Below are 24,416 nucleotides of genomic sequence, written 5' to 3'. Positions count from 1 at the left end.
AAAATGATAAATTAACTCAGGTCTATATAAATGTTCTTTATAACAATGTAATTCAACAATAACTTTATTTGATTCAATTATTTCTTTCTACTTCAGTCTGGATTTGAGAAGAAATGCTGATCTTTTCATCTCAACAGAACCTATTTAAATAAAATGTAATAAATCATTGAACAATATGCAAATAAATGTTATTCATAAGGAAGTGAAGTGTGTGTGTGTGTCAGTGAGAGGACAGAAGAGCTCACATCAGTTCAGCTTCAACATCAACCAAAGATAGTGCTCTCTTCTTAGTTGATAACAATTTGTATTTGTGGAATTCACAGAACCTCTATATCTTTGAAGGCAGAAACAAATAGGGTGCAGATTTCCTTTTTTATTTGGCTAAACTGAAATATAGTAATTTGCTACATCATGAATAAAAGATTGTCAATGTTGAACATAAAAGTTTTGTGCACCTTCTCCACCAGGTCAGATATTAGCTAGCAGGGATTTGATATTTTACATTTTCCTCTGTTGTTGTAGATACTCTACTTATGAAAATGTATCTGTGTTGAATATTTCCTTTTTAAACCTGTAGAGGGAGGTCTATGCAAACTCTTCCTTATAAAAATACAGCAATAGCAACTGTCATATAATTTGGAGCAGAACAACTGGAAGAGTTTTATACATTGTTAAAACACTCTGATCAGAAAGCACTGAACCACAGTGTTTATTACAGAATGAAAAACACAATTGTCTGGATTTTATTGTTTGTAGTTACTATTCATGGTAAGAAAACCAATTCCTTTGCTTCTTTTCTAAATTTCAAACCTGTGATTTTCAAGTTTGATGAATGATGATCTTCAATTTTTTTGCTCACAGGAGTTCAGAGTGAGATCAAACTGGACCAGTCTCCCTCTGAGGTGAAAAGACCTGGAGAGACAGTGAAGATGTCATGTATCATATCTGGTTATAGCCTGACAAGATACTATATTCACTGGATAAGACAGAGACCAGGCAAAGCTCTGGAGTGGATTGGGAGGATGAACACAGGTTCAAACTCTGCTAGCTATGCCAGCTCCTTTCAAAGCCGTTTCAGTACCTGGAGGTGAAGAGTCTGACAGCAGAAGATTCTGCTGTTTACTTCTGTGTTTGAAGAGTCACAGTGACTGCAGACATTGAAGCAGCTGCACAAAAACCTCCACATACACAACATTTGACCAGAGATGAAGCAGTTTTCAAGTAGCAGTATGTTGGTGACTAAAACAATAGAATATTTATATTATCTTCTTATCTGCTGCCAATTACGCTCACAGGGAGTAATGAGAAACTTCATAACAAAATAAATCATGTTTAAAGTGTCTCATGTCTGAACATTAATTTAATAATAATACTTAGAAATACTTATGGACATCTTACACACATTAAACTTAAACATGTCAACTAACCAAACACATTTTGAGAACCATTAATGGCGTTTTGAATGGGGATTAAAAGTGTATTTCCTAACAGCGATTTGAATGTACAAATAATAATACTAAATAAGCATGTATTGTTTATTCCATAAGAGCCTCAGTAAAACCATTTCTCAGAGAAGACCACTGCTAAACAGTAAACAACATTTGTGTAGTTAAATTACTTTTCTAACTATCTAAACTGAGATTTAAGAGTCTGAAGGCAGTTGATGAACATTTCTTAGTTTGGAGTGGGATTAAAACTACAGTACAATATACACAGAGAACTGCAAAGGCTGTGAACTAAGAGGATAAATGGATGTCAAAAGTGTTTTTCAGTTGTAAACACACTTAACTGTCCACATTTTCCTCTGTTTTGTTTACTTGTCTTAAATGTGATAGCAAAGATCACATTCATGTAAATTATTTGACCGATAAGCCAGCAGACATTTTCTACCTAACTACAGCAAATATATATATATATATATATATATATATATATATATATATACATATATATATATATTTCTTTTTGCATGTGGTTATACAAGGTTTCAGTTCCTTATTTAATTTCCTTTAGAATAAACATCTGCAATATGCAAACACTAAAACCCATAAAAAGTTTGTATAAATCAACTCAGCAAACTCAAGTATCGATACTATTTAGATTATTTTGCTTTCACATCTCTGGTGTTTGCAGTAACAAAATAAAATTAAATAAATCTCTTCATAAATATATGTAACTTTAGCAAAACAAATCTTTCTTAAATGTTTTAAATGAGTATTTCATAGTTGTCAAACTATATAAATGCTGTTTTATTTTGTGTTGTGCTCTCAACTTTAATCTTGACTTTCAAAGCAGTGATGTAGGAGGAGCTCCTGTAAACAAATTCTCAGGGGTCCAGTTAACATTATACATGAAGGGATTTGAAATACTAAGCCCACTGTTAACATGGCTTACAGAAAGCTGACACTCTTGGTAGTTGTTCTGTTTGTTTTAACTGCTGTTGAAGGTCAGACCATAACAGAGTCTGAACCAGCAGTTAAACAACCTGAAGAATCCCACAGACTCACCCGCACCACATCTGGGTTTGACTTTGGAAACTCAGTGTGGGTCAGACAGGCTCCTGGTAAAGGACCAGAGAGGATCACTTTTATACACACAGCTAGTTCCTCTATCTATTACTGCCAGTCAGTCCAGGGTAGATTCACCATCTCCAGAGATGACTCCAGCAGTAAGCTCTATCTGCAGATGAACAGTCTGAAGACTGAAGACACAGCAGTTTATTACTGTATTACCGACAGTAATAAGAGAGTCATATAAATATCACCTCCTCTGTTTATCACCACCATTTATAACAATGCTGACTTCAGTGAATATGGTTTTATTTTCAATTATAAAAAATATGACATTAAACATACATTTTAAGGACATAGATAGCAACATAATCCTCCTTAAAAATTATATTAAAATAAAATTGTATTAAATTATATTTGAATTTACAAAATGTTTCAATTTCTCAAAAATACATTTGGGTATCGATAAAATATTTTTTTGTACAAAAGTAGAAATGCATTATTTGAAACACTTGACATGTTTCATTAAATACAGGGACTTGAGTTGATTAAATGAGTGATAAAACTGCTATCATTAATAAACTGTTTCGATATAAGTGAGTTGGTGATGAATATTTAGATATCGGAATCAAGGCCTTGATTCTACCTCTGTGAAATGATAATTAAAAAGGACACTGAAATTATTATTTCAAGACAGTGTGAAGAAAATAATATTAATAACAACTTCCTCTATTTAGCTCCAGTTTGTCACACATTTTTATGCTCTATATTTGATTCCATGCAAACTCAGTGATCTTCCTTGTTACGCAGTTATAAAGATTTCTCATGAGACTTTCAGTGGAGGTGAAAGAGGATCAGAAGCTCACATCTCCTCAGCTTCACCATAAACCATGTTCTCTGTAGCTCTGCTGCTGCTGTTGGCAGCTGGATCCTGTGAGTCTCTCTGGATTTGTCATAGTCAGTAGTTCTTCTTTTGCAGTGTAACTTGATGAATTGTAACAAAACATTTTCTTCTTTTAACAGGTGTGAAGTGTGAACAATTGACACAGCCAGCCTCAGTGACTGTGCAGCCAGGTCAAGGTCTGACCATCACTTGTCAGGTCTCTTATTCTTTTAGCAGCTATTACACACACTGGATCAGACAGCCTGCAGGGAAACAACTGGAGTGGATGAGTTCTGACACAACTGTCAAAGATTCACTAAAGAACAAGTTCAGTGTCAACTTAGACTCTTCCAGCAAAACAGTGACTCTAAATGGACAGAATCTACAGCCTGAAGACACTGCTGTGTATTACTGTGCCAGACAACCACAATAACACAAACCATCAGCAGACCTGAACAAAAACCTCTCAGGCAGCCACACATCTAACAGACACTTACAGTAGAGGACAGATGCAGCTGTGTTTCTGTCTTCTCGAGACATAAACAAGCAACACATGTACAGTACAAAAATCACCTGCTAAATGTAAACATCATATTTAGGACTGTGAGATTATGAAATAAAAAATACATTTAGAAGTTCAGTAATTAGTTACTCAGTACTTTAATCTTTCTCCCACCATTAAGGGCTCTGCATTTTCAAAAATGCAAAATGAACCATAAAACAAATTCAACTACAGTAACATGTGGTCTTTCTAAAGGCCTGCATCTGACAAAAAGTTAGTTTCTCTACAGTAACCTCAAGAGTTTTAATCAAGAGTTTAAAATCTAATCACAGCAGCATTACTGTAACACCCTTTCAGTGAATTAACCATTTATATGGTGATACTGATGACCATATAATGCTCTCAGTATGTTTGGCCTTTTGCTCCTTGCCAGACAGATGGATGAATATCAGAATATTTAAAGGCCTATATTGTTGTTTTTACCCCTCACATACTTTACATTAGTGCCTATTATTTAATTAATTCAATTATCTGCTCATGTAAGTAAAATATGAGCATTTTTTTGTTTGGATGATAATACAGTTGTGAACAGTTTGCAGTGTGTTTTAGGAAACCCTGCATCTGTTAATTCAGAGTTGGCAACAAAATCTTGCAACATTTCATCTGTTATGTATGTGCTTCTAATTATTATTACTTTTATTTTCAGATCAAAAGTCTGATTTCAAAAGACATCATGCATGAATCATAACGCATTTGGCTGGAAGCACAAATACAGTTTATACTGTAATTTAAACAGCCAACCAAAATGCTGGCCAAGTCCAGTCTAGTTGTTTCCTCCCTGTGAGGAGGAGTCAATGCAAAACCTTGATGTCTTCCACCTCTACTTATCTGACTGCAGAGAGGATGACAGAGAACAGTGGACACACAGTTTAACATGATGGACTATAGGACAGGACTGTTGCTTTTCACTATCTGCTGGGCAGGTGAAGATCTTCACTGATCTTAAGCTGAAGTCATCTTCAAAAAGTTAAAAACATATAACAGTTTTCTTTTTGTCTTGACAGGTGTTGATGGTCAGATTCTGACAGAATCTGAACCAACAGTTAAAAAGCCTGGAGAATCCCACAAACTGACCTGTACAACATCTGGATTGTCATTCAGCAGCTATGCTATGGCCTGGATCAGACAGGCTCCTGGAAAAGGACTGGAGTGGGTTGCATCTATCAGTAGCAGTGGTAGCACATACTACTCTCAGTCAGTTCAAGGCCGGTTCACCATCTCCAGAGACAACAGCAGAGAGCAGCTGTATCTGCAGATGAACAGTCTGAAGACTGAAGATTCTGCTGTTTATTATTGTGCTCGACACTCACAGTGACTGAGTTGGTTGAGCAGCTGTACAAAATCCTACAATACTCATCATCTTTGGGCTGATAGACTCTGAGAAAGAACTATATTTTTATTTAATCTTTTGTCGTTGTTTTTGTTTTTTAATGAACTCATAACACAAAACAGCAGAGGACAGAACAATTATGTTGGTAAAATCATTGTTCAGGTACATTAATATCTGTATCATAGTTGAAATCTAATGTAGGTCACAATATGAGAGTGAAAAATAATGCTGCAGTTCTTGTAAAACAGTTGGGGCAGTCACTATCAACTTTCTCTGTCAGTAAACTGAGACACTCAGGTCCACTTTTCTTGCTGATCTAAACTAAATGATGAACTGAGTTAAAGGTTTTCACATTCGTGAGCTTGCTTCAACACATCACAAATAAAACATTTTAACTGTTGTGTCAGCAGTGACTGCAGCTTCATCTGTTTAACTTTGTGCTTGTGAGACATAGTGATGAAAGCTGGATGAACTCGTCATACTGCAATAAAGAAAAGAAAATTTCTTGGCTCTTGGAGGAAAAACTAATCTTCTTCTCAAGCATCATTTCTCTCTCAGCAATAATCCACCTCACTAAGGTGACTGATCATTTTTATATGTTTGGTCTGACAGTACAGTTTGTACTGTATGTGTGTCATCTAAACATCCAAATTCATGTTATACTAATAAACACATCACACATTTTTACTCCCACTTTCTCACAAATTAACAATTATGAAAAAATGACTAAGAAAAGGAAAAAGAACGATTGAACAACATCTATATTGTTGGTGTCTTAGTCTGTTTTTAACGCACTTTCTCTCTCTCAGTACAACACGACTCTTCTGCTCACTGAACTTTACTCTTGATGTCTCTTACCTTTTAACACTGTGTCTCCAAAATCATGCCTGCACAATATATCCTTCACATCAGCCTTTGCAGTTGCAGACTCAGCTGAGTTCTCATCATGACAGTTGTACAAAGCTTCTCCCTTATTTCAGGTGAATGAAGTCAGTATCCAGCAGAAGAAGAGAAAGGGAGCTTTGGATGACTGCTGGCTTCCTGTCAATTAAACTCTGTGTCATTTCAGCTGCTCAGGGTCAGTCCCTCACCTCCTCAGAGCCAGTGGTCAACAGACCTGCAGAGTCAATCACTCTGTCCTGTAAAGTGGAAGGACTTCCTCTAGCATGGCTGCACTGGATTCATTCATTTGATGTGTTTTACACCCTTAATGAAAACCATTCTAAAGATAAGATGATCACTGAACTACAAACAATAATGTCTAAATGTTTAACCTGAGACTGACTTGTTAATAGTCTGATCATCTCATGTTTTCTCAGGTTTTAAGATGAAATCTATACAATACTCACTGAGTACAACAAAGGTTGTGGAGCTTCAACAAACTTCAACTTCTTGTGAAGTTTCAAACTACTTCAGCAACAACGTTAAACTGTCAAAATTGTCAACTTACTTTGCAAACACTCCACACCCCACCCGACAGTTTTACATTTTATTTTTAAGAAAACCAAATACTTTTATGCATATCGTCACACAGGTTTAAATTCCTGAGCATCTGTTTAGAGGCTCCAAGTTTCTCTGGGCTACATGTCTGTGGCTTCAAACATCTGCAAAAACTGAAAACATTTAAAACTTCAAACCACCAACCAGAACAAACAATTTGATTATTTCCACTGTAACTTCACTGCAATAATTAAATAGATATACAGAGATACTGTAGAATATTTCTTAAAAACTAGTATAAAATTAATCATTATTATAATAATCAATATTACAGAATATTTTTTTTGTAATATTGATTATTTATAAGAGCCTCAGTAAAACCAGTATGAAAATAATTTTTGTTTGGATGATAATACAGTTGTGAACAGTTTGCTGTGTGTTTTAGGAAACCCTGCATCTGATAATTCAGAGTTGGCAACAAAATCTTGCAACATTTTTTCTGTTATCTATGTGCTTCTAATCATTATTATTACTTTTATTTTCAGATCAAAAGTCTGATTTCAAAGGACATCATGCATGAACGCATTTGGCTGGAAGCACAAATACAGTTTATATTGTAATTTTAACAGCCAACCAAAATGCTGGCCAAGTCCAGTCTAGTTGTTTCCTCCCTGTGAGGAGGAGTCAATGCAAAACCTTGATGTCTTCCACCTCTACTTATCTGACTGCAGAGAGGATGACAGAGAACAGTGGACACACAGTTTAACATGATGGACTATAGGACAGGACTGCTGCTTTTAACTATCTGCTGGGCAGGTGAAGATCTTCACTGATCTTGAGTTGAAGACATCATAAGAAAGTTTAAAACTTACAGCAAATAACTGTTTCCTTTTTTGTCTTGGCAGGTGTTGATGGTCAGACTCTGACAGAATCTGAACCAGCAGTTAAAAAGCCTGGAGAATCCCACAGATTGACCTGTACAACATCTGGATTCACATTCAGTAGCTATGAGATGAACTGGGTCAGAAAGGCTCCTGGAAAAGGATTGGAGTGGATTGCTTATATCAACAGTGGTGGTGGTAGCAAATACTACTCTCAGTCAGTTCAAGGCCGGTTCACCATCTCCAGAGACAACAGCAGACAGCAGGTGTATCTGCAGATGAACAGTCTGAAGACTGAAGATTCTGCTGTTTATTATTGTGCTCGAGAGCCACAGTGACTGGAGTTGGTTGAGCAGCTGTACAAAATCATATAATACTCATCTGTATTAATAGACCACAACTATGTCACATGATTCATGTGCAGAATGTGTTTCAGAGTTCACACCTTAATTAGATGCAGATTCATGAAAAGAAGACCATAGAAACGAATGATGAAGATATTTGTGTGGAATACTGAAATCTATAGCAGAGGTGTAATTAAGACAAGAACATAAACAAAGATAAAGTGCATGATGTTTAGTTTTTTTTCCTCAAAATATTCAAAGTTAATAAAGCAAGTTCAGAGCTATAATGACCCACACATAGAAAGGAAATACTAGTCCCTTACACAATGACAACAAGGATCCTCCTGCTGCTTTTGTGTTCATTGTTATGTTGGTGCTTCAGTACATTGGATGGAAGCTGCAGGGAAACAGGTGACTTGCACAGAGCTTTAATCACTAACATCTCCCTTCTCACAAGTGAGTAACTTCTCTTGGGTGTCATATAAGAGTGATAGTTACTATCCCTGTTTTAAAACTCTAGGGGGCAGCCAAGTACTGATTTGGTTTAACATCAGTAAGGTCCATAGAAAGCAATGGTAGAGAAGGAAAGGAGTTACCCACTTTCTGCCATGAAATAGCCAAAATCTATTACAATATCGTATCCAGTTATGTTGTGTACCACTGCTACACACTGTTGGTTGTTTATAATGCAAATATGATCAAATTATATTAATTGTACATTGATAATTGTTTTGTTAATGTTGGTAAACAAGTTAATCAACTTGAAACATGACAGAATGTTAAACCTATACAAACATGGATGGGTCTTGCTTCCTGGTCAGTAAACAACTTATTCTAGTTTCAATAAGTGAGATCCAGTTGTTTCCTCCCTGTGAGGAGGAGTCAATGCAAAACCTTGTTGTCTTCCACCTCTACTTATCTGACTGCAGAGAGGATGACAGAGAACAGTGGACACACAGTTTAACATGATGGACTATAGGACAGGAATGCTGCTTTTAACTCTCTGCTGGGCAGGTGAAGAACTTCACTGATCTTGAGTTGAAGATTTAACACAAAAAGTAACACAAAAAAGTTACAACAAATAACTGTTTCCTTTTTTGTCTTGACAGGTGTTGATGGTCCGACTCTGACAGAATCTGAACCAGCAGTTAAAAAGCCTGGAGAATCCCACAAACTGACCTGTACAACATCTGGATTCACATTTAGTGACTACAGCATGCACTGGATCAGACAGGCTCCTGGAAAAGGACTGGAGTGGGTTGCACTTATCGGTAGTGGTAGTGACACATACTACTCTCAGTCAGTTCAAGGCCGGTTCACCATCTCCAGAGACAACAGCAGACAGCAGCTGTATCTGCAGATGAACAGTCTGAAGACTGACAATTCTGCTGTTTATTATTGTGCTCGAGAGCCACAGTGAGTGAAGCTGGTTAAGCAGCTGGTCAAAATCCTGCAGTACTCATCTTCACTGGGTTGAAAAACCTGAACTATTTAATGTGATTAATGTCCTTAGTTGAAGTAGTTCAAGAAAATTATATAAATCCTCTTCTCTCGCTCATCTTTTTGAGAATCACGTGATATTTTGTTCGGCCTCAATGATCCATTTTCTAAGATAGAAAATATTTCTAAAAAGAGGAGTATATCACTATGATGTATAAATCATATTAATAAACAGAACTGTCTTCATTATTATGAAATAGCTTAAATGAAGATTTCTGCCAACCAAAGTTTACGATCCATGCAAAAAGATTTGATGTGTTTTACACCCTTAATGAAAACCATTCTAAAGATAAGATGATCACTGAACTACAAACAATAATGTCTAAATGTTTAACCTGAGACTGACTTGTTAATAGTTTGATCATCTCATGTTTTCTCAGGTTTTAAGGTGAAATCTATACAATACTCACTGAGTACAACAAAGGTTGTGGAGCTTCAACAAACTTCAACTTCTTTTGAAGTTTCAAACTACTTCAGCAACAACGTTAAACTGTCAAAATTGTCAACTTACTTTGCAAACACCCCGCTAAAGATTGTTTTACATGTTATTTTTAAGAAAACCAAATACTTTTATGCATATCGTCACACAGATTTAAATTCCTGAGCATCTGTTTAGAGGCTCCAAGTTTCTCTGGGCTACATGTCTGTGGCTTCAAACATCTTAACCTGAAAACATTTAAAACTTCAAATCACCAACTAGAACAAACAATTTGATTATTTCCACTGTAACTTCACTGCAATAATTAAATAGATATAAAAAGATACTGTAGAATATTCCTCAAAAACTGGTATAAAATGAATCATTATTACAGAATATTTTTCTCCTTCCTGTATCACAGTGATTAAATATAAAAATGAATAAATTACAACAAAAAATAATCAATCTTTAGTAGCTTTAAAAATATCCACTACATTAACATGAAGTATCCTCATAAGCTTTTGTTGAGTTTTTAAAATTAAATCATGAATGGACATATCAGAGTCAATATTAATATTCTTTATGACAATGCAATTAAACAATTCAGTTATTTGATTCAATCATTTATTTTCTACTTCAGTCTCAATTTTAGAAGAAATGCTGATCTTTTCACCTTTAATACAACCTATTTAAATAAAATGTAATCAACTATTCAACAATATGCAAATACATGTGATTCATAAGGAAGTGAAGTGTGTGTGTGTGTGTCAGTGAGAGGACAGAAGAGCTCACATCAGTTCAGCTTCAACATCAACCATGTTCTCTGCAGCTCTGATGCTGCTGCTGGCAGCTGGATCCTGTGAGGAGCTTTCAGTGGATTCACACTAATAAACACATTAGAAACACTGAATAGTCAGATGAATGATGGAGATAATGTTGATTTCTCTTTCCACAGGTGTGTACAGTATTGATCTCATCCAGCCAGACTCAATGGTTGTGCAGCCTGGACAGTCTTTGACCATCACCTGTCAGGTCTCTGGTTATTCTCTTACTGATAGCAGCTATGCACCAGGTTGGCTCAGACAGCGTGAAGGAAAACCAATGGATTGGATTATACATCGGAGTGGAGGAGACGACCTTTGGCAAAATAATGCTCTGAAGAACAAGTTCCTCTATCACACACACACCTCTAATAGTTCAGTGACATTAAAGGGACTGAATCTGCAGTCTGAGGACACAGCTGTGTATTACTGTGTCCGCAGCCCCACAGTGATACAAACCACCAACAGACCTGCACAAATACCCAGAGATTCATGTGACTGAAACACACACAAATATGTTTTAAATATGAACATTAATAAAGATAGTGCTCTCTGCTTAGTTGATAACAATTTGTATTTATGGAATTCACAGAACCTCTATATCTATGAAGGCAGAAACAAATAGGGTGCAGATTTCCTTTTTTATTTGGCTAAACTGAAATATAGTAATTTGCTACATCATGAATAAAAGATTGTCAATGTTGAACATAAAAGTTTTGTTCACCTTCTCCACCAGGTCAGATATTAGCTAGCAGGGATTTGATATTTTACATTTTCCTCTGTTGTTGTAGATACTCTACTTATGAAAATGTATCTGTGTTGAATATTTCCTTTTTAAACCTGTAGAGGGAAGTCTATGCAAACTCTTCCTTATAAAAATACAGTAATAGCAACTGTCATATAATTTGGAGCAGAACAACTGGAAGAGTTTTATACATTGTTAAAACACTCTGATCAGAAAGCACTGAACCACAGTGTTTATTACAGAATGAAAAATTACACTTGCCTGGAGTTTATTGTTTGTAGTTACTATTCATGATAAGAAAACTAATTGTTTTACTTCTTTTTTAAATGTTCAACGTGTGATTTTCAAGTTTGATGGATGATTATCTTCATTTCTTTGCTTACATGAGTTCAGAGTGAGATCAAACTGGACCAGTCTCCCTCTGAGGTGAAAAGACCTGGAGAGACAGTGAAGATGTCATGTGTCATATCTGGTTATAGCCTGACAAGATACTATATTAACTAGATAAGAAAGAGACCAGGTAAAACTCTGGAGTGGATTGGGAGGATGGACACAGGTTCAAACTCTGCTATCTATGTCAACTCCTTTCAAAGCCGTTTCAGTACCTGGAGGTGAAGAGTCTGACAGCAGAAGATTCTGATGTTTACTTCTGTGCTCGAAGAGTTACAGTGACTGCAGACAGTGAAGCAGCTGCACAAAAACCTCCACAGACACAACATTTGACCAGAGATGAAGCAGTTTTCAAGTAGCAGTATATTGGTGACTAAAACAATAGAATATTTATATTATCTTCTTATCTGCTGCCAATTACGCTCACAAGGAGTAATGAGAAACTTCATAACAAAATAAATCATGTTTAAATTGATTTGATTAAACCATGCATGTTAATGTGTCTCATGTCTGAACATGAATTTAATAGTAATACTTATTACATTTTACACACATTAAACTAAAGCATATCAACTAACCAAACACATTTTGAGAACCATTAATGGGGTTTTGAATGGGGATTAAAAGTGTATTTCCTAACAGTGATATGAATGTACAAATAATAATACTAAATAAGCATTTATTGCTTATTCCATATAAGAGCCTCAGTAAAACCATTTCTCAGAGAAGACCACTGCTAAACAGTAAACAGCATTTGTGTAGTTAAATTACTTTTCTAACTATCTAAACTGAGATGTCAGAGTCTGAAGGCAGTTGATGAACATTTCTTAGTTTGGAGTGGGATTAAAACTACAGTACAATATACACAGAGAACAGCAAAGGCTGTGAACTAAGAGGATAAATGGATGTCAAAAGTGTTTTTCAGTTGTAAACACACTTAACTGTCCACATTTTCCACTGTTTTGTTTATTTGTCTTCAATGTGATAGCAAAGATCACATTCATGTAAATTATTTGACCGATAAGCCAGCAGACATTTTCTACCTAACTACAGCAAATATATATATATATACTTCTTTTTGCATGTGGTCATACAAGGTTTCAGTTCCTTAGTATTTAATTTCCTTTAGAGGCCCCAGGTTTCTCTGTATGTCTGTAGATTCAAACATCTGCAATATGCAAACACTAAAACCCATAAAAAGTTTGTATAAATCAGCTGCAGCAAACTCAAGCATCGATACTATTTAGATTATTTTGCTTTCACATCTCTGGTGTTTGCAGTAACAAAATAAAATTAAATAAATCTCTTCATAAATATATGTAACTCTAGCAAAACCAATCTTTCTTAAATGTTTTAAATGAGTATTTCATAGTTGTCAAACTATATAAATGCTGTTTTATTTTGTGTTGTGTTCTCAACTTTAAACTTGACTTTCAAAGCAGTGATGTAGGAGGAGCTCCTGTAAACAAATTCTCAGGGGTCCAGTTAACATTATACATGAAGGGATTTGAAATACTAAGCACACTGTTAACATGGCTTATAGAAAGCAGACACTCCTGGTAGTTGTTCTGTTTATTTTAACTGCTGTTGAAGGTCAGACCATAACAGAGTCTGAACCAGCAGTTAAAAAACCTGAGGAATCCCACAGACTCACCTGCACAACATCTGGGTTTGACTTTGGAAACTCAGTGTGGGTCAGACAGGCTCCTGGTAAAGGACTGGAAATGATCACTTTTATACACACAGCTAGTTCCTCTATCTATTACTCCCAGTCAGTCCAGGGTAGATTCACCATCTCCAGAGATGACTCCAGCAGTAAGCTCTATCTGCAGATGAACAGTCTGAAGACTGAAGACATAGCAGTTTATTACTGTATTACCGACAGTAATAAGAGAGTCATATAAATATCACCTCCTCTATTTACCACCACCATTTATTACAATGTTGACTTCAGTGAATGTGGTTTTATTTTCAGTTACAAAAAATATGACATTAAATATACATTTTAAGGACATAAATAGCAACATGATCCTCCTTAAAATTATATAAAATCAAATTGTATAAAATTATATTTGAATTTACAAAATGTTTCAATTTCTCAAAAATATATTGGATATAGTGGATGAGTTCTGACACAGATGTCAAAGATTCACTAAAGAACAAGTTCAGTGTCAACTTAGACTCTTCCAGCAACACAGTGACTCTAAACAGACAGAATGTGCAGCCTGAAGACACTGCTGTGTATTACTGTGCCACACACCCACAATAACACAAACCATCAGCAGACCTGAACAAAAACCTCTCAGGCAGCCACACATCCAACAGACACTTCCAGTAGAGGACAGATGCAGCTGTGTTTCTGTCTTCTAGTGACACAAACAAGCAACACATGTACAGTACAAAAATCACCTGCTAAATGTAAACATCATATTTAGGACTGTGAGATTATGAAATAAAAAAAACATTTAGAAGTTCAGTAATTAGTTTCTCAGTACTTTAATCTATCTCACCACCATTAATGACTCACAGTAGATTCTGCATTTTCAAAAATGCAAAATGAACCATAAAACAAATTCAACTACAGTAACATGTGGTCTTTCTAAAGTTCTGCATCTGACAAAAAGTTAATTTCTCTACAGTAACCTCAAGAGTTTTAATCAAGAGTTTAAAATCTAATCACAGCAGCATTACTGTAACACCCTTTCAGTGAATTAACCATTTATATGGTGATACTGATGACCATATAATGCTCTCAGTATGTTTGGCCTTTTGCTCCTTGCCAGACAGACGGATGAATATCAGAATATTTAAAGGCCCATATTGCTGTTTTTACCCCTGCATATACTTAACATTAGTGCCTATTATTTCATTAATTCAATGATCTGCTCATGTAAGTGAAGTATGAAAATAATTTTTGTATGGATGATAATACAGTTGTGAGCAGTTTGCAGTGTGTTTTAGGAAACCCTGCATCTGTTAATTCAGAGTTGGCAACAAAATCTTGCAACATTTCGTCTGTTATGTGTGTGCCTGGTTGATTTTTCTATTGTGTTTGTGCTTCTATTTATTATTACTTTTATTTTCAGATCAAAAGTCTGATTTCAAAAGACATCATGCATGAATCATAACGCATTTGGCTGGAAGCACAAATAAAGTTTATACTGTAATTTTAACAGCCGACCAAAATGCTGGCCAAGTCCAGTCCAGTTGTTTCCTCCCTGTGAGGAGGAGTCAATGCAAAACCTTGATGTCTTCCACCTCTACTTATCTGACTGCAGAGAGGATGACAGAGAACAGTGGACACACAGTTTAACATGATGGACTATAGGACAGGACTGCTGCTTTTAACTATCTGCTGGGCAGGTGAAGATCTTCACTGATCTTGAGTTGAAGACATCATAAGAAAGTTTAAAACTTACAACAAATAACTGTTTCCTTTTTTCTCTTGACAGGTGTTAATGGTCAGACTCTGACAGAATCTGAACCAGCAGTTAAAAAGCCTGGAGAATCCCACAAACTGACCTGCACAACCTCTGGATTGTCATTCAGCAGCTATGCTATGGCCTGGATCAGACAGGCTCCTGGAAAAGGACTGGAGTGGATTGCTTATATCAGCTATAGTGGTAGTAGCACATACTACTCCCAGTCAGTTCAAGGCCGGTTCACCATCTCCAGAGACGACAGCAGAGAGCAGCTGTATCTGCAGATGAACAGTCTGAAGACTGAAGATTCTGCTGTTTATTATTGTGCTCGAGACTCACAGTGACTGGAGTTGGTTGAGCAGCTGTACAAAATCCTACAATACTCATCATCTCTGGGCTGATAGACTCTGAGAAAGAACTATAGTTTTATTGAATCTTTTGTTGTTGTTTTTGTTTTTTAATGAACTCATAACACAAAACAGCAAAGGACATAACAATTATGCAATTATGTTGGTAAAATCATTGTTCAGGAACATTAATATCTGTATCATATTTGAAATCTAATGTAGGTCACAATATAAGAGTGAAAAATAATGTTGCAGTTCTTGTAAAAAAAACAAAAACAAACACTAGAGGGCAGTCACTATCAACTTTCTCTTTCAGTAAACTGAAACACTCAGGTCCACTTTTCTTGCTGATCTAAACTGAATGATGAACTGAATTAAAGGTCACATTCGTGAGTTTGCTTCAATACATCACACATAAAACATTTTAACTAAAATACTAAAAACCACATCACACATTTTTACTCCCTCTTCATCACAAATGAACAAATATGAAAAAATGACTAAGAAAAGGAAAAAGAAACATTGAACAAAATCTGTATTGTTTGTGTCTTAGTCTGTTTTTAACTCACTTTATCGCTCTCAGTCCAACACTACTCTCCTCCTCACTGAACTTTACTCTTGATGTCTCTTACCTTTTAACACTGTGTCTCCAAAATTGTGTCTCCACAATATATCCTTCACATCAACCTTTGCAGTTGCAGACTCAGCTGAGTTCCCATCATGACAGTTGTACAACAAAACACGTGAAAGTCATGTGACCTGCAGGGAAGACGGCCGCTTGATACTTTCGCTCCTGCCCTCTCCCCCTCTTTCTTTGCAAAAACTCCCTACCAACTATTTGTAAGGCAAAAATTTGAGCTTCCCTGTGGTGGACCTGAGGACGCTAGCAGTGAGTTAGCAGACATGATTGCAGCAACTATGGAGAAACAACGCTTCGAATCCCAGCTTTCCAGCCTGAACGAAAAGCTCGATGATATCAAGGCCGACCTGACCACCTGTACTAAGGATATACAGAAACTCTGTGCGGAGTGCAACGACCTTTCCAAAAGGATGACAGTAACTGAAAAAGATACAAAGCTTAACAGTGCTAACTGGCAGAGCTTTGAAGCCAAGCTAGCAGACCTAGAAGATCGGAGCCGGCGAGATAATCTACATATTCTGGGGATACCTGAGGGAGCCGAAGGTGCTAATGCTATTCAGTTCATCTCTTCTAATCTTCCTCAGTCTGGGTGAGCAAACTGTTGAGATTATGAGATCACATCGGTTCCCCCAATCCAGCAAGGTCAACTTGGATGGCCCTCGCACTATCATATGCAAGCTCCTGTGTTTCACAGGAGCGAGACAGGATCCTCACAGCAGCAAGACATACTCAGCTCATTCTTGGCGGTAAAGATATTCGCTTCACTGCGGACCACAGCTGCCACACCATTGACCGACGCCGATGTTTCGCGCCTGCTACTGGCAACGCTAAGAAGATGGGTTTTCAAACCTTTCTCCTCTATCCAGCTAGGTTCAAACTGATCCGCGGCTCCCTACATCGCATCTTTGATTCTCACACAGATGCAGAAGACTTTCTAAAAGCTCAGGATTCTTCAATGGTGGGCGCTTATATGGCCCTTGGCAAAAACATTCAGTACTGGATCGTGTGACATCTATGGTCAATTTTGACTGCTTATGTTGGAGGATCGCATAAGAGCCGGTCCACAGAACTATCCCTGTGAGGAAACCCATTGTCTGGTATTTGCTATTTTCATTTCATTATTTACAAGTCCCTTTTTATGGGAAGATGTTTTATGTTTATATAGGCAATTTGTTATTTTCTGAGATGCTATTAATATTGTAGCTTACTCCATCACATTTTCTTTTCTTTTTTTCCCTCCTTTTTTCATATGCTGTTCATGTAAAGCAATTTGCCTAAGCAAAACAACAGCACTAATATCTATTAGGTAGTTATCCATCACGGCCTATTTGACAGCCACATTTGGCTTTTAATGGAATGGGCTTTTGCGCCAGGAATAGTAGCCCCCTTTCTCAGTGTCAGGTGTCTTCGAAATTTTTCCTCTTTTTTTCTGTTTTTTTTGCTATGGGGATAAAGTCTGTTTATTTTATTTTTGATTTTCTTTTTGGGTACTCCCCGCTGAGGGACTTTTTTGGGCAATGTGGCGCCCAGGGCTGAGAGGGTTATAGTTCTTATCTTTCTCATTATTACAACGATACTCAGGTGACTGGACTTTTGTGTATATTACTTATTTGTTTAGAATGGGGATGTCTTACATTGTTCTTTACTTTTGTTCAACTTAACTTAGTATCCCCATGACTACTTTACAGTTAGCCAGCTGGAATATAAGAGGTCTGAATAGCCCTATCAAACATTCTGCTTGTTTAGACCTTCTCCATAGGAAGCATATTGATATAGCTTTCATACAAGAGTCTCATCTGATAGCGGCCGACGTACATCGGTTTGCAGATAGATTTTATTATGTGGCTTCCTCAGCCTCTTTTGTTTCTAAGACCCGTGGTTCTTTAATTGTTCTGAAACGCTCCCTATCTATAAATATTCTAGAGAAATTTGGTAGTATTGATGGGCGAATTGCAGTGATTAAAACTATTATCTCTGGACGTAAATTAGCGTTTATTTCTGTTTACGCCCCTAATAAATTTGACCAAGAATTTTTTCATAACCTAAGTGGGATACTTTCAGAACTCCAGGATTGTGCGTTAATCTTAGGAGGGGATATGAATGCTGCCTTAGACCCTAATTTAGATCGCTCAGTCTTACAGGATCATCGTTCTCATTCTCAAATATCAGCTTCAACCTCTTTGTCACATATGATAGCAGAATTTAATTTACTAGATGCATATAGAGTGGTTAACCCTTCAGCTAGGCAGTATAGCTTTTTTTCCAATAGACATAGATCCTACTCGCGCATTGGCTATATTTTTATCTCCTCAGGAATCTCTGAAATATATGATGCAACAATGCTTCCCTCTCCTTTGTCTGACCACTCTATCCTATTGGTTAAACTTATTTTATTAAATTCACCTGCTTAAGGATCGCACTGGCGATTCAACACCACTCCTTTGAAAAATATAGATTATTGTAAATATTTCAGGTGTGAACTTGACAAATTTGTGTCTGAGAATGCTGGTACTGTGGATGATCCTCGGATATTTTGGTACACATTAAAGGGGTGCATTAGGAACATTACCATATCTTTTGCCTCTCATCTTAATAAAACTCGATTTAGTAAAATTCATGAATTGGAATCAAAGCTTTTTGAATTGGAAAAGCAACAACAGCTAACATTTTGTGAGATTAGAGACCAAGATATTCAGGTAACACGCATAGAATTAGATTCTCTTCTTAGACATAGAGCCGAATTTCTCATTCATAAAACTAGAAGAAATTATTATTTTAATGGCTCCAGACCTAGTCATCTTCTTGCTCAGAGATTGAGATATGACGACAAATTCTCCACTATTTCCGCTATCAAGTCCAGTCACTCGTATAAAATTGTTTCCAAACCCGAGAAAATAAATAGTGAATTTAGAAATTTGTATGCAAGGTTGTTCTCTTCGGAAGTTTCCCTTGACAGAGATAGATGTGATCTTTTTTGTCAGAACCTGAATCTCCCGACCTTAAATCAGGAGGAATCTGATCAGACTCCTATTTCCCTTGAGGAACTTGAAAATGCCACACAACTAATGAAAAGGGGCAAATCACCAGGTTGGGATGGTATTCATCTTGAAGTTTACCTGGTGTTTTGGGACCGCTTAGGTAAATTTATATTACAGATGATCACTACTACTATTGATAGAGGATTTTTTAATAGTGATACTAACTCTGCCATTCTCACTGTTCTTTTAAAACCAAAGAAAGACGCCACCCTTTGTAACACTTATAGGCCCTTTTGAATGCAGATTTTAAAATATATGCCAAAGTGCTAGCCACCAGACTTGAAACACATATGACCAAACTTGTACATCATGATCAGTCTGGTTTTATTAAAACCCGTCAAGCGGCAGATAACATACGTAGACTACTCCATGTGATCACCTTCTCTCAGGACATTCCCTCATTTTGTGCAGTCCTTTCTTTAGATGCTAAACAGGCTTTTGACCGCCTAGAATGGGAATATTTATGGTATGTACTTGACAGATTTTGCTTGGGCCCAAATTACATTAAGATGATAAAAATGTTGTATGCTAATCCCTCAGCTTTGTTCATTACAGGGAACATTTTTTCATCTTCCTTCCCCATATCACGGGGTTCTAGGCAGGGATGCGTTCTATCACCTTTATTATTTGCCCTTTCACTTGAGCCATTAGCTCAAAAGATAAGGCAGCATCCACTGATTTCTCCAATTACTTTTTGTAACACATTTCATCACATGTCATTATTCGCAGATGATGTTTTACTTTACTTAGATAATGTCCCAACCTCCATTCCTCAAGTACTAGATACTTTTGAAGAATTTAGTGCTTTGTCAGGATATGAGATTAACTGGTCTAAGTCATCATTACTTCCATTAAATTCATTTTTTGACCCCTCAAACATACCTTCACACATTCCAGTGGTGAAGTCCTTCAAATATCTGGGAGTAGATATTTTCCAATCCCTATATTTAATTACAACTAAAAATTTTCAGGGCATTTTCAATAGAGTAGAGGCTGACATGAAAAAATGGTTGCTTCTCCCATTTTCCTTACAAGCCCGTATTTCCATTATTAAAATCTTTTGTGTTGCGCCCGTTATCAATCTGGTTAGACCCCAATGCTTCAGTCTCATGGCGGGCTCTTGAGGAAAACCTGGCCTCCCCACATCGCTTAAAAGACCTAACATATTCAAACCTGTCTCCTAAACTCTTCAAATCCAAGCTGGGCCCTATTATGTCTTTCCTTTTAACAACCTGGTACTTTTTCTGGTACTAGAAAAAGCAACTCACTCTCAGTTAAAGTGGCATAATCACAGTCCCATCTTTCATAATTATGCTCTTCTTACAGGAGGTACCCCATTTTCATTTCCCCAATGGAGTAATAGAGGCATCCACTCATTGTATGACATCTGTAATGAAGGTGGTCTCAGAACATTTAATGATTTGCGAATAACATATAACCTACCTGGCTTCTCCTTTTTCTTACAACTCAGAGCATCCATGCGTGCTCATGGTGTTCCCTGGGGGCATCCTCTCTATATCCATGAACTCCATCTTTTATTTAATGTGGGAGTTCGGTCAAGTGGTTTAGTTTCCAAGGTCTATAACTTGTTACTGAATTCTTCATGTGGTCCTCTCACTGTTCACTAGGTGTGGGAAAGAGAGTTTGAACATCTCGGTGGTGAGATCAATTGGTTTACAGTTTGGGATAATCTGGGCCGCACATCTAAAAATCCTAACCATAAACTTATTCATTTTAATTTTTTACATAGACTTTATCTTACCCCTAGAAAATTCCATCTTATGAAACTCTCATCCTCTCTGTTTTGTCATCTATGTACTCTAGGCTGTGTGGGCTCTTCTGTACATATGTACTGGGAGTGCCCTGGTGTGGCTGCATTTCGGAAAGTAGTAACTTCTGCATTATCTAATCTTCTTGGGGAGCATATTCCATGTTGCCCCAGATTGTTGATCCTGAATGATACTTCAACATTTAACTTGCCATCTACCAAATTTTTTATCTTATTTGCGGGTACTACTGCAGCGAAAAAAATGCTAGCTCTTAGATGGAAACCTTCTCATTCCCTCAACTATACTCAATGGATGATGTCTTTTCTAAGTATTTTATACATGGAACAATCCATAGCTAGAATGCATGGGACTAAAGAATCTACTGTCCAGTCATGGGCCTCTGCAATAGCAGAGGTTAAACAGATGTTGGTTTGAATATGTTTTCATGTGACATTATAAGATATGCAATTGTAAGTTGATGTAATGTTGTAATATTATGCATTTCTCCAGCATGTATCAATGAACTATTGTGGGTTGGGAGGGGAGGAAACTGGGCGCCACATGGGTGAGAGAGAGGGATTACCCTTTGTTAGCTACACGGTGATAAATATCTCAAACATCCAGTCCAATAATGGATTTTTCAGCAAACTAATTGAATAAGTATTACTTCAGTAAATGTTCAAGCAATTTCCTAACTGTTAAGTTGAAGGGTATCGGTATCTTCTAACAGTTTATTATCATGAATTATGAAGGTTTGTATTCAATCTGCTCATTTGAGAAAATGAACACAACTTTAGTTCATCTTAATTGCTTGAAAAATCCCTAGGAATTGTCTGCCCGGTTGTCAATTGTGATTTGACAGATCATTATTACTAGAGGACTTAACTGGAATGTTTCAAAACTGTTGCCCCCTTCTTGTTATAGTGGGATATATTATGTTATTATACTTTGTCATTTTGTGTTGTTATTGTAACAAAATCTGTTATGTTTTTTCTTTGGAACAAAAACCATTGATAACAAAAAAATGACAGTTGTGCAAAGCTTCTTCCTCTTCGCTCTCATTTCAGGTGAGTGAAGTCTTGAGCTTTTAATGACTGCTGGCTTCCTGTCATCTAAACTCTGTGTCTGTTTCAGCTGCTCAGGGTCAGTCCCTCACCTCCTCAGAGCCAGTGGTCAACAGACCTGGAGAGTCAATCACGCTGTCCTGTAAAGTGGAAGGACTTCCTCTAGCTTGGCTGCACTGGACTCGTCAGAAATCAGGGAAAGGACTGGAATGGATCGGACGCATTGATAGCGGAACTGGCACAATATTTGCCCAAAGTCTCTGAGGCCAGTTTTCCATCACTAAGGATACTTCCAGAAATGTTTTGTACTTAGAGGTGAAGAGTCTGAAACCAGGAGACTTTGCTCTTTATTACTGCACACGAGAGCCACAGTGACAAAGGAAACTACAAAGCTGTACAAAAACTGAAAGAAGTACTGAAGCATGTCAGGGCTTTAAAATAAAATTCCCATTGAACGATGGCCGACAATAAAATATGAAACATTTAGTCTTCTAATGGGGGCAGATCACTTTAAATATATCAGTATATCAGGTTAAACATTTCTGATTATTCACCAGCTGCTATATGACTGATCCAGGTTATTTAAGTAGAGTCTCTTGACACTTCTTTTGAGTTTGTCAAGTAATCTTACAATGCTTACTGGGAATTGTCTTGCAAGAATTTATGAAAATCTGGTTTTGACAATTTAGCCAGTAATGTTTATATACGGGAAGCTATTGCAGTTGTGCCTAAACTACTTTTGCGGTAATGCTAATAACCAAGTTACTCAATTTAAAACATGTCACAGTATTTTGAAATGTATAGATTTAGATTGTAACCTCCTGGTCAAACCAAACTGGGAATCAAGAACAGAATAATATGCTTTATTAAGGGAAATATTGATGTTACACAAATAAGATCAGTAATTCTCGCGTTTCAATAACTGAGAGTAAATTGCAATCCAGTTGTTTCCTCCCTGTGAGGAGGAGTCAAGGCAAAACCTTGATGTCTTCCACCTCTACTTATCTGACTGCAGAGAGGATGACAGAGAACAGTGGACACACAGTTTAACATGATGGACTATAGGACAGGACTGCTGCTTTTAACTGTCTGCTGGGCAGGTGAAGATTTTCACTGATCTTGAGTTGAAGATGTCTTCAAAAAGTAACACAAGAAAGTTACAACAAATAACTGTTTCCTTTTTTGTCTTGGCAGGTGTTGATGGTCAGACTCTGACAGAATCTGAACCAGCAGTTAAAAACCCTGGAGAATCCCACAAACTGACCTGTACAACATCTGGATTCACATTCAGTAGCTACAACATGAACTGGGTCAGACAGGCTCCTGGAAAAGGACTGGAGTGGATTGCAACTATCAGTGGCAGTGGTAGTAGCAAATACTATTCTCAGTCAGTTCAAGGCCGGTTCACCATCTCCAGAGACTACAGCAGACAGCAGCTGTATCTGCAGATGAACAGTCTGAAGACTGAAGATTCTGCTGTTTATTATTGTGCTCGAGACTCACAGTGACTGGAGTTGGTTGAGCAGCTGTACAAAATCATACTCATCATCTCTGGGCTGATAAACTACTTTGCATGATTAATTTTTTGATGAAGTATACGTTCATGCTTTTTCATGTACAAAATGCATTTCATTTCACAGTTCACACTTTAATAAGGTGCTGAATCATGAAAATGAGATATTAGGTATTTGTGTGGAACATTCTGATAATTTAGACAAGTAAATAAACAAGGATTAATAACATGATGAGTTTTCAAAATATCCAAAGCCAATAAAACATAAATAAATAATAAAGTAGATCAAACAAAGAGAACTAGTCCTTTAAATATATCTTTCAACAATGCGTCTTCTGCTTTTCCGTGTTCACTGTCATGTTGGCACTTAAGTGAATATTTTGGGTAACTAAGGAAAAGTAAAAAGTAAACAATTAAAAAAAAAAAAGGAAAAGAAAAGAAAATCCAAACTTAAGAGGGAACATAAGGATTAACTGGCTATAACAGTTTTCCCAGCAATGTTCACATACAGGAGGATCCATTAGTCCCCCATTACCTCACATGATTAATGTCCTCAGTTCAAGTAGTTCAAGAAGACGACAATGATGAAAGAAATTTCCTTCACACCAAAAGATCTTTTTGGAACCAGTGATAGTTTAATTGGGTTTTAAAAGTAGTTTAGTTTAAGTTTAAAAGTTTTAATTATCTTCTTACCTAAAGCAACTAACTATTTTTAATTTGAATTTCAGTGTCTCTCTAGAGACTCCAAGTTTCACTGAATGTCTGTAGCTTCAAACATCTGCAACATTGAAACCAATAA

General features: G+C 36.7%; 1 protein-coding gene and 1 gene segment (V, D, J or C); both read left to right on the top strand.

Annotated features, from left to right (window-relative positions):
- The first annotated feature begins 498 nt into the window (after nucleotides 1–498).
- LOC137168218 (uncharacterized) lies at nucleotides 499–7,944 on the top strand. Its single transcript, XM_067570747.1, has 7 exons — nucleotides 499–768; nucleotides 862–1,077; nucleotides 2,447–2,668; nucleotides 3,414–3,443; nucleotides 3,534–3,610; nucleotides 4,806–4,878; nucleotides 7,631–7,944. The coding sequence occupies exons 1-7, from the start codon at nucleotides 720–722 to the stop codon at nucleotides 7,942–7,944; spliced, it is 981 nt and encodes a 326-aa protein (XP_067426848.1). The 5' UTR covers nucleotides 499–719.
- Nucleotides 7,945–9,166: 1,222 nt separating this feature from the next.
- On the top strand, nucleotides 9,167–15,598 carry LOC137168217 (Ig heavy chain V region 914-like). The segment is given in 5 exon segments: nucleotides 9,167–9,317; nucleotides 10,824–10,940; nucleotides 11,823–11,906; nucleotides 11,955–11,967; nucleotides 15,374–15,598. Coding segments are annotated over 5 exon segments (582 nt in total).
- The last annotated feature ends 8,818 nt before the right edge of the window (nucleotides 15,599–24,416 follow it).

This window comes from Thunnus thynnus, chromosome 17, assembly GCF_963924715.1.
Source record: "Thunnus thynnus chromosome 17, fThuThy2.1, whole genome shotgun sequence".
Classification (NCBI taxonomy): Eukaryota; Metazoa; Chordata; class Actinopteri; order Scombriformes; family Scombridae; genus Thunnus; species Thunnus thynnus.
The sequence above is the reverse complement of the archived record's forward strand: the minus strand, read 5'-3'. Positions and strand labels throughout refer to the sequence as shown.

Coding starts and splice junctions, on each gene's coding strand:
- LOC137168218 (XM_067570747.1), top strand. CDS start 720: ATGAAAAACACAATTGTCTGGATTTTATTGTTTGTAGTTACTATTCAT. Junction 769..861: donor GTTTGTAGTTACTATTCATG/GTAAGAAAACCA, acceptor TTTTGCTCACAG/GAGTTCAGAGTGAGATCAAA. Junction 3,611..4,805: donor GTCTGACCATCACTTGTCAG/GTCTCTTATTCT, acceptor AGAGGATGACAG/AGAACAGTGGACACACAGTT.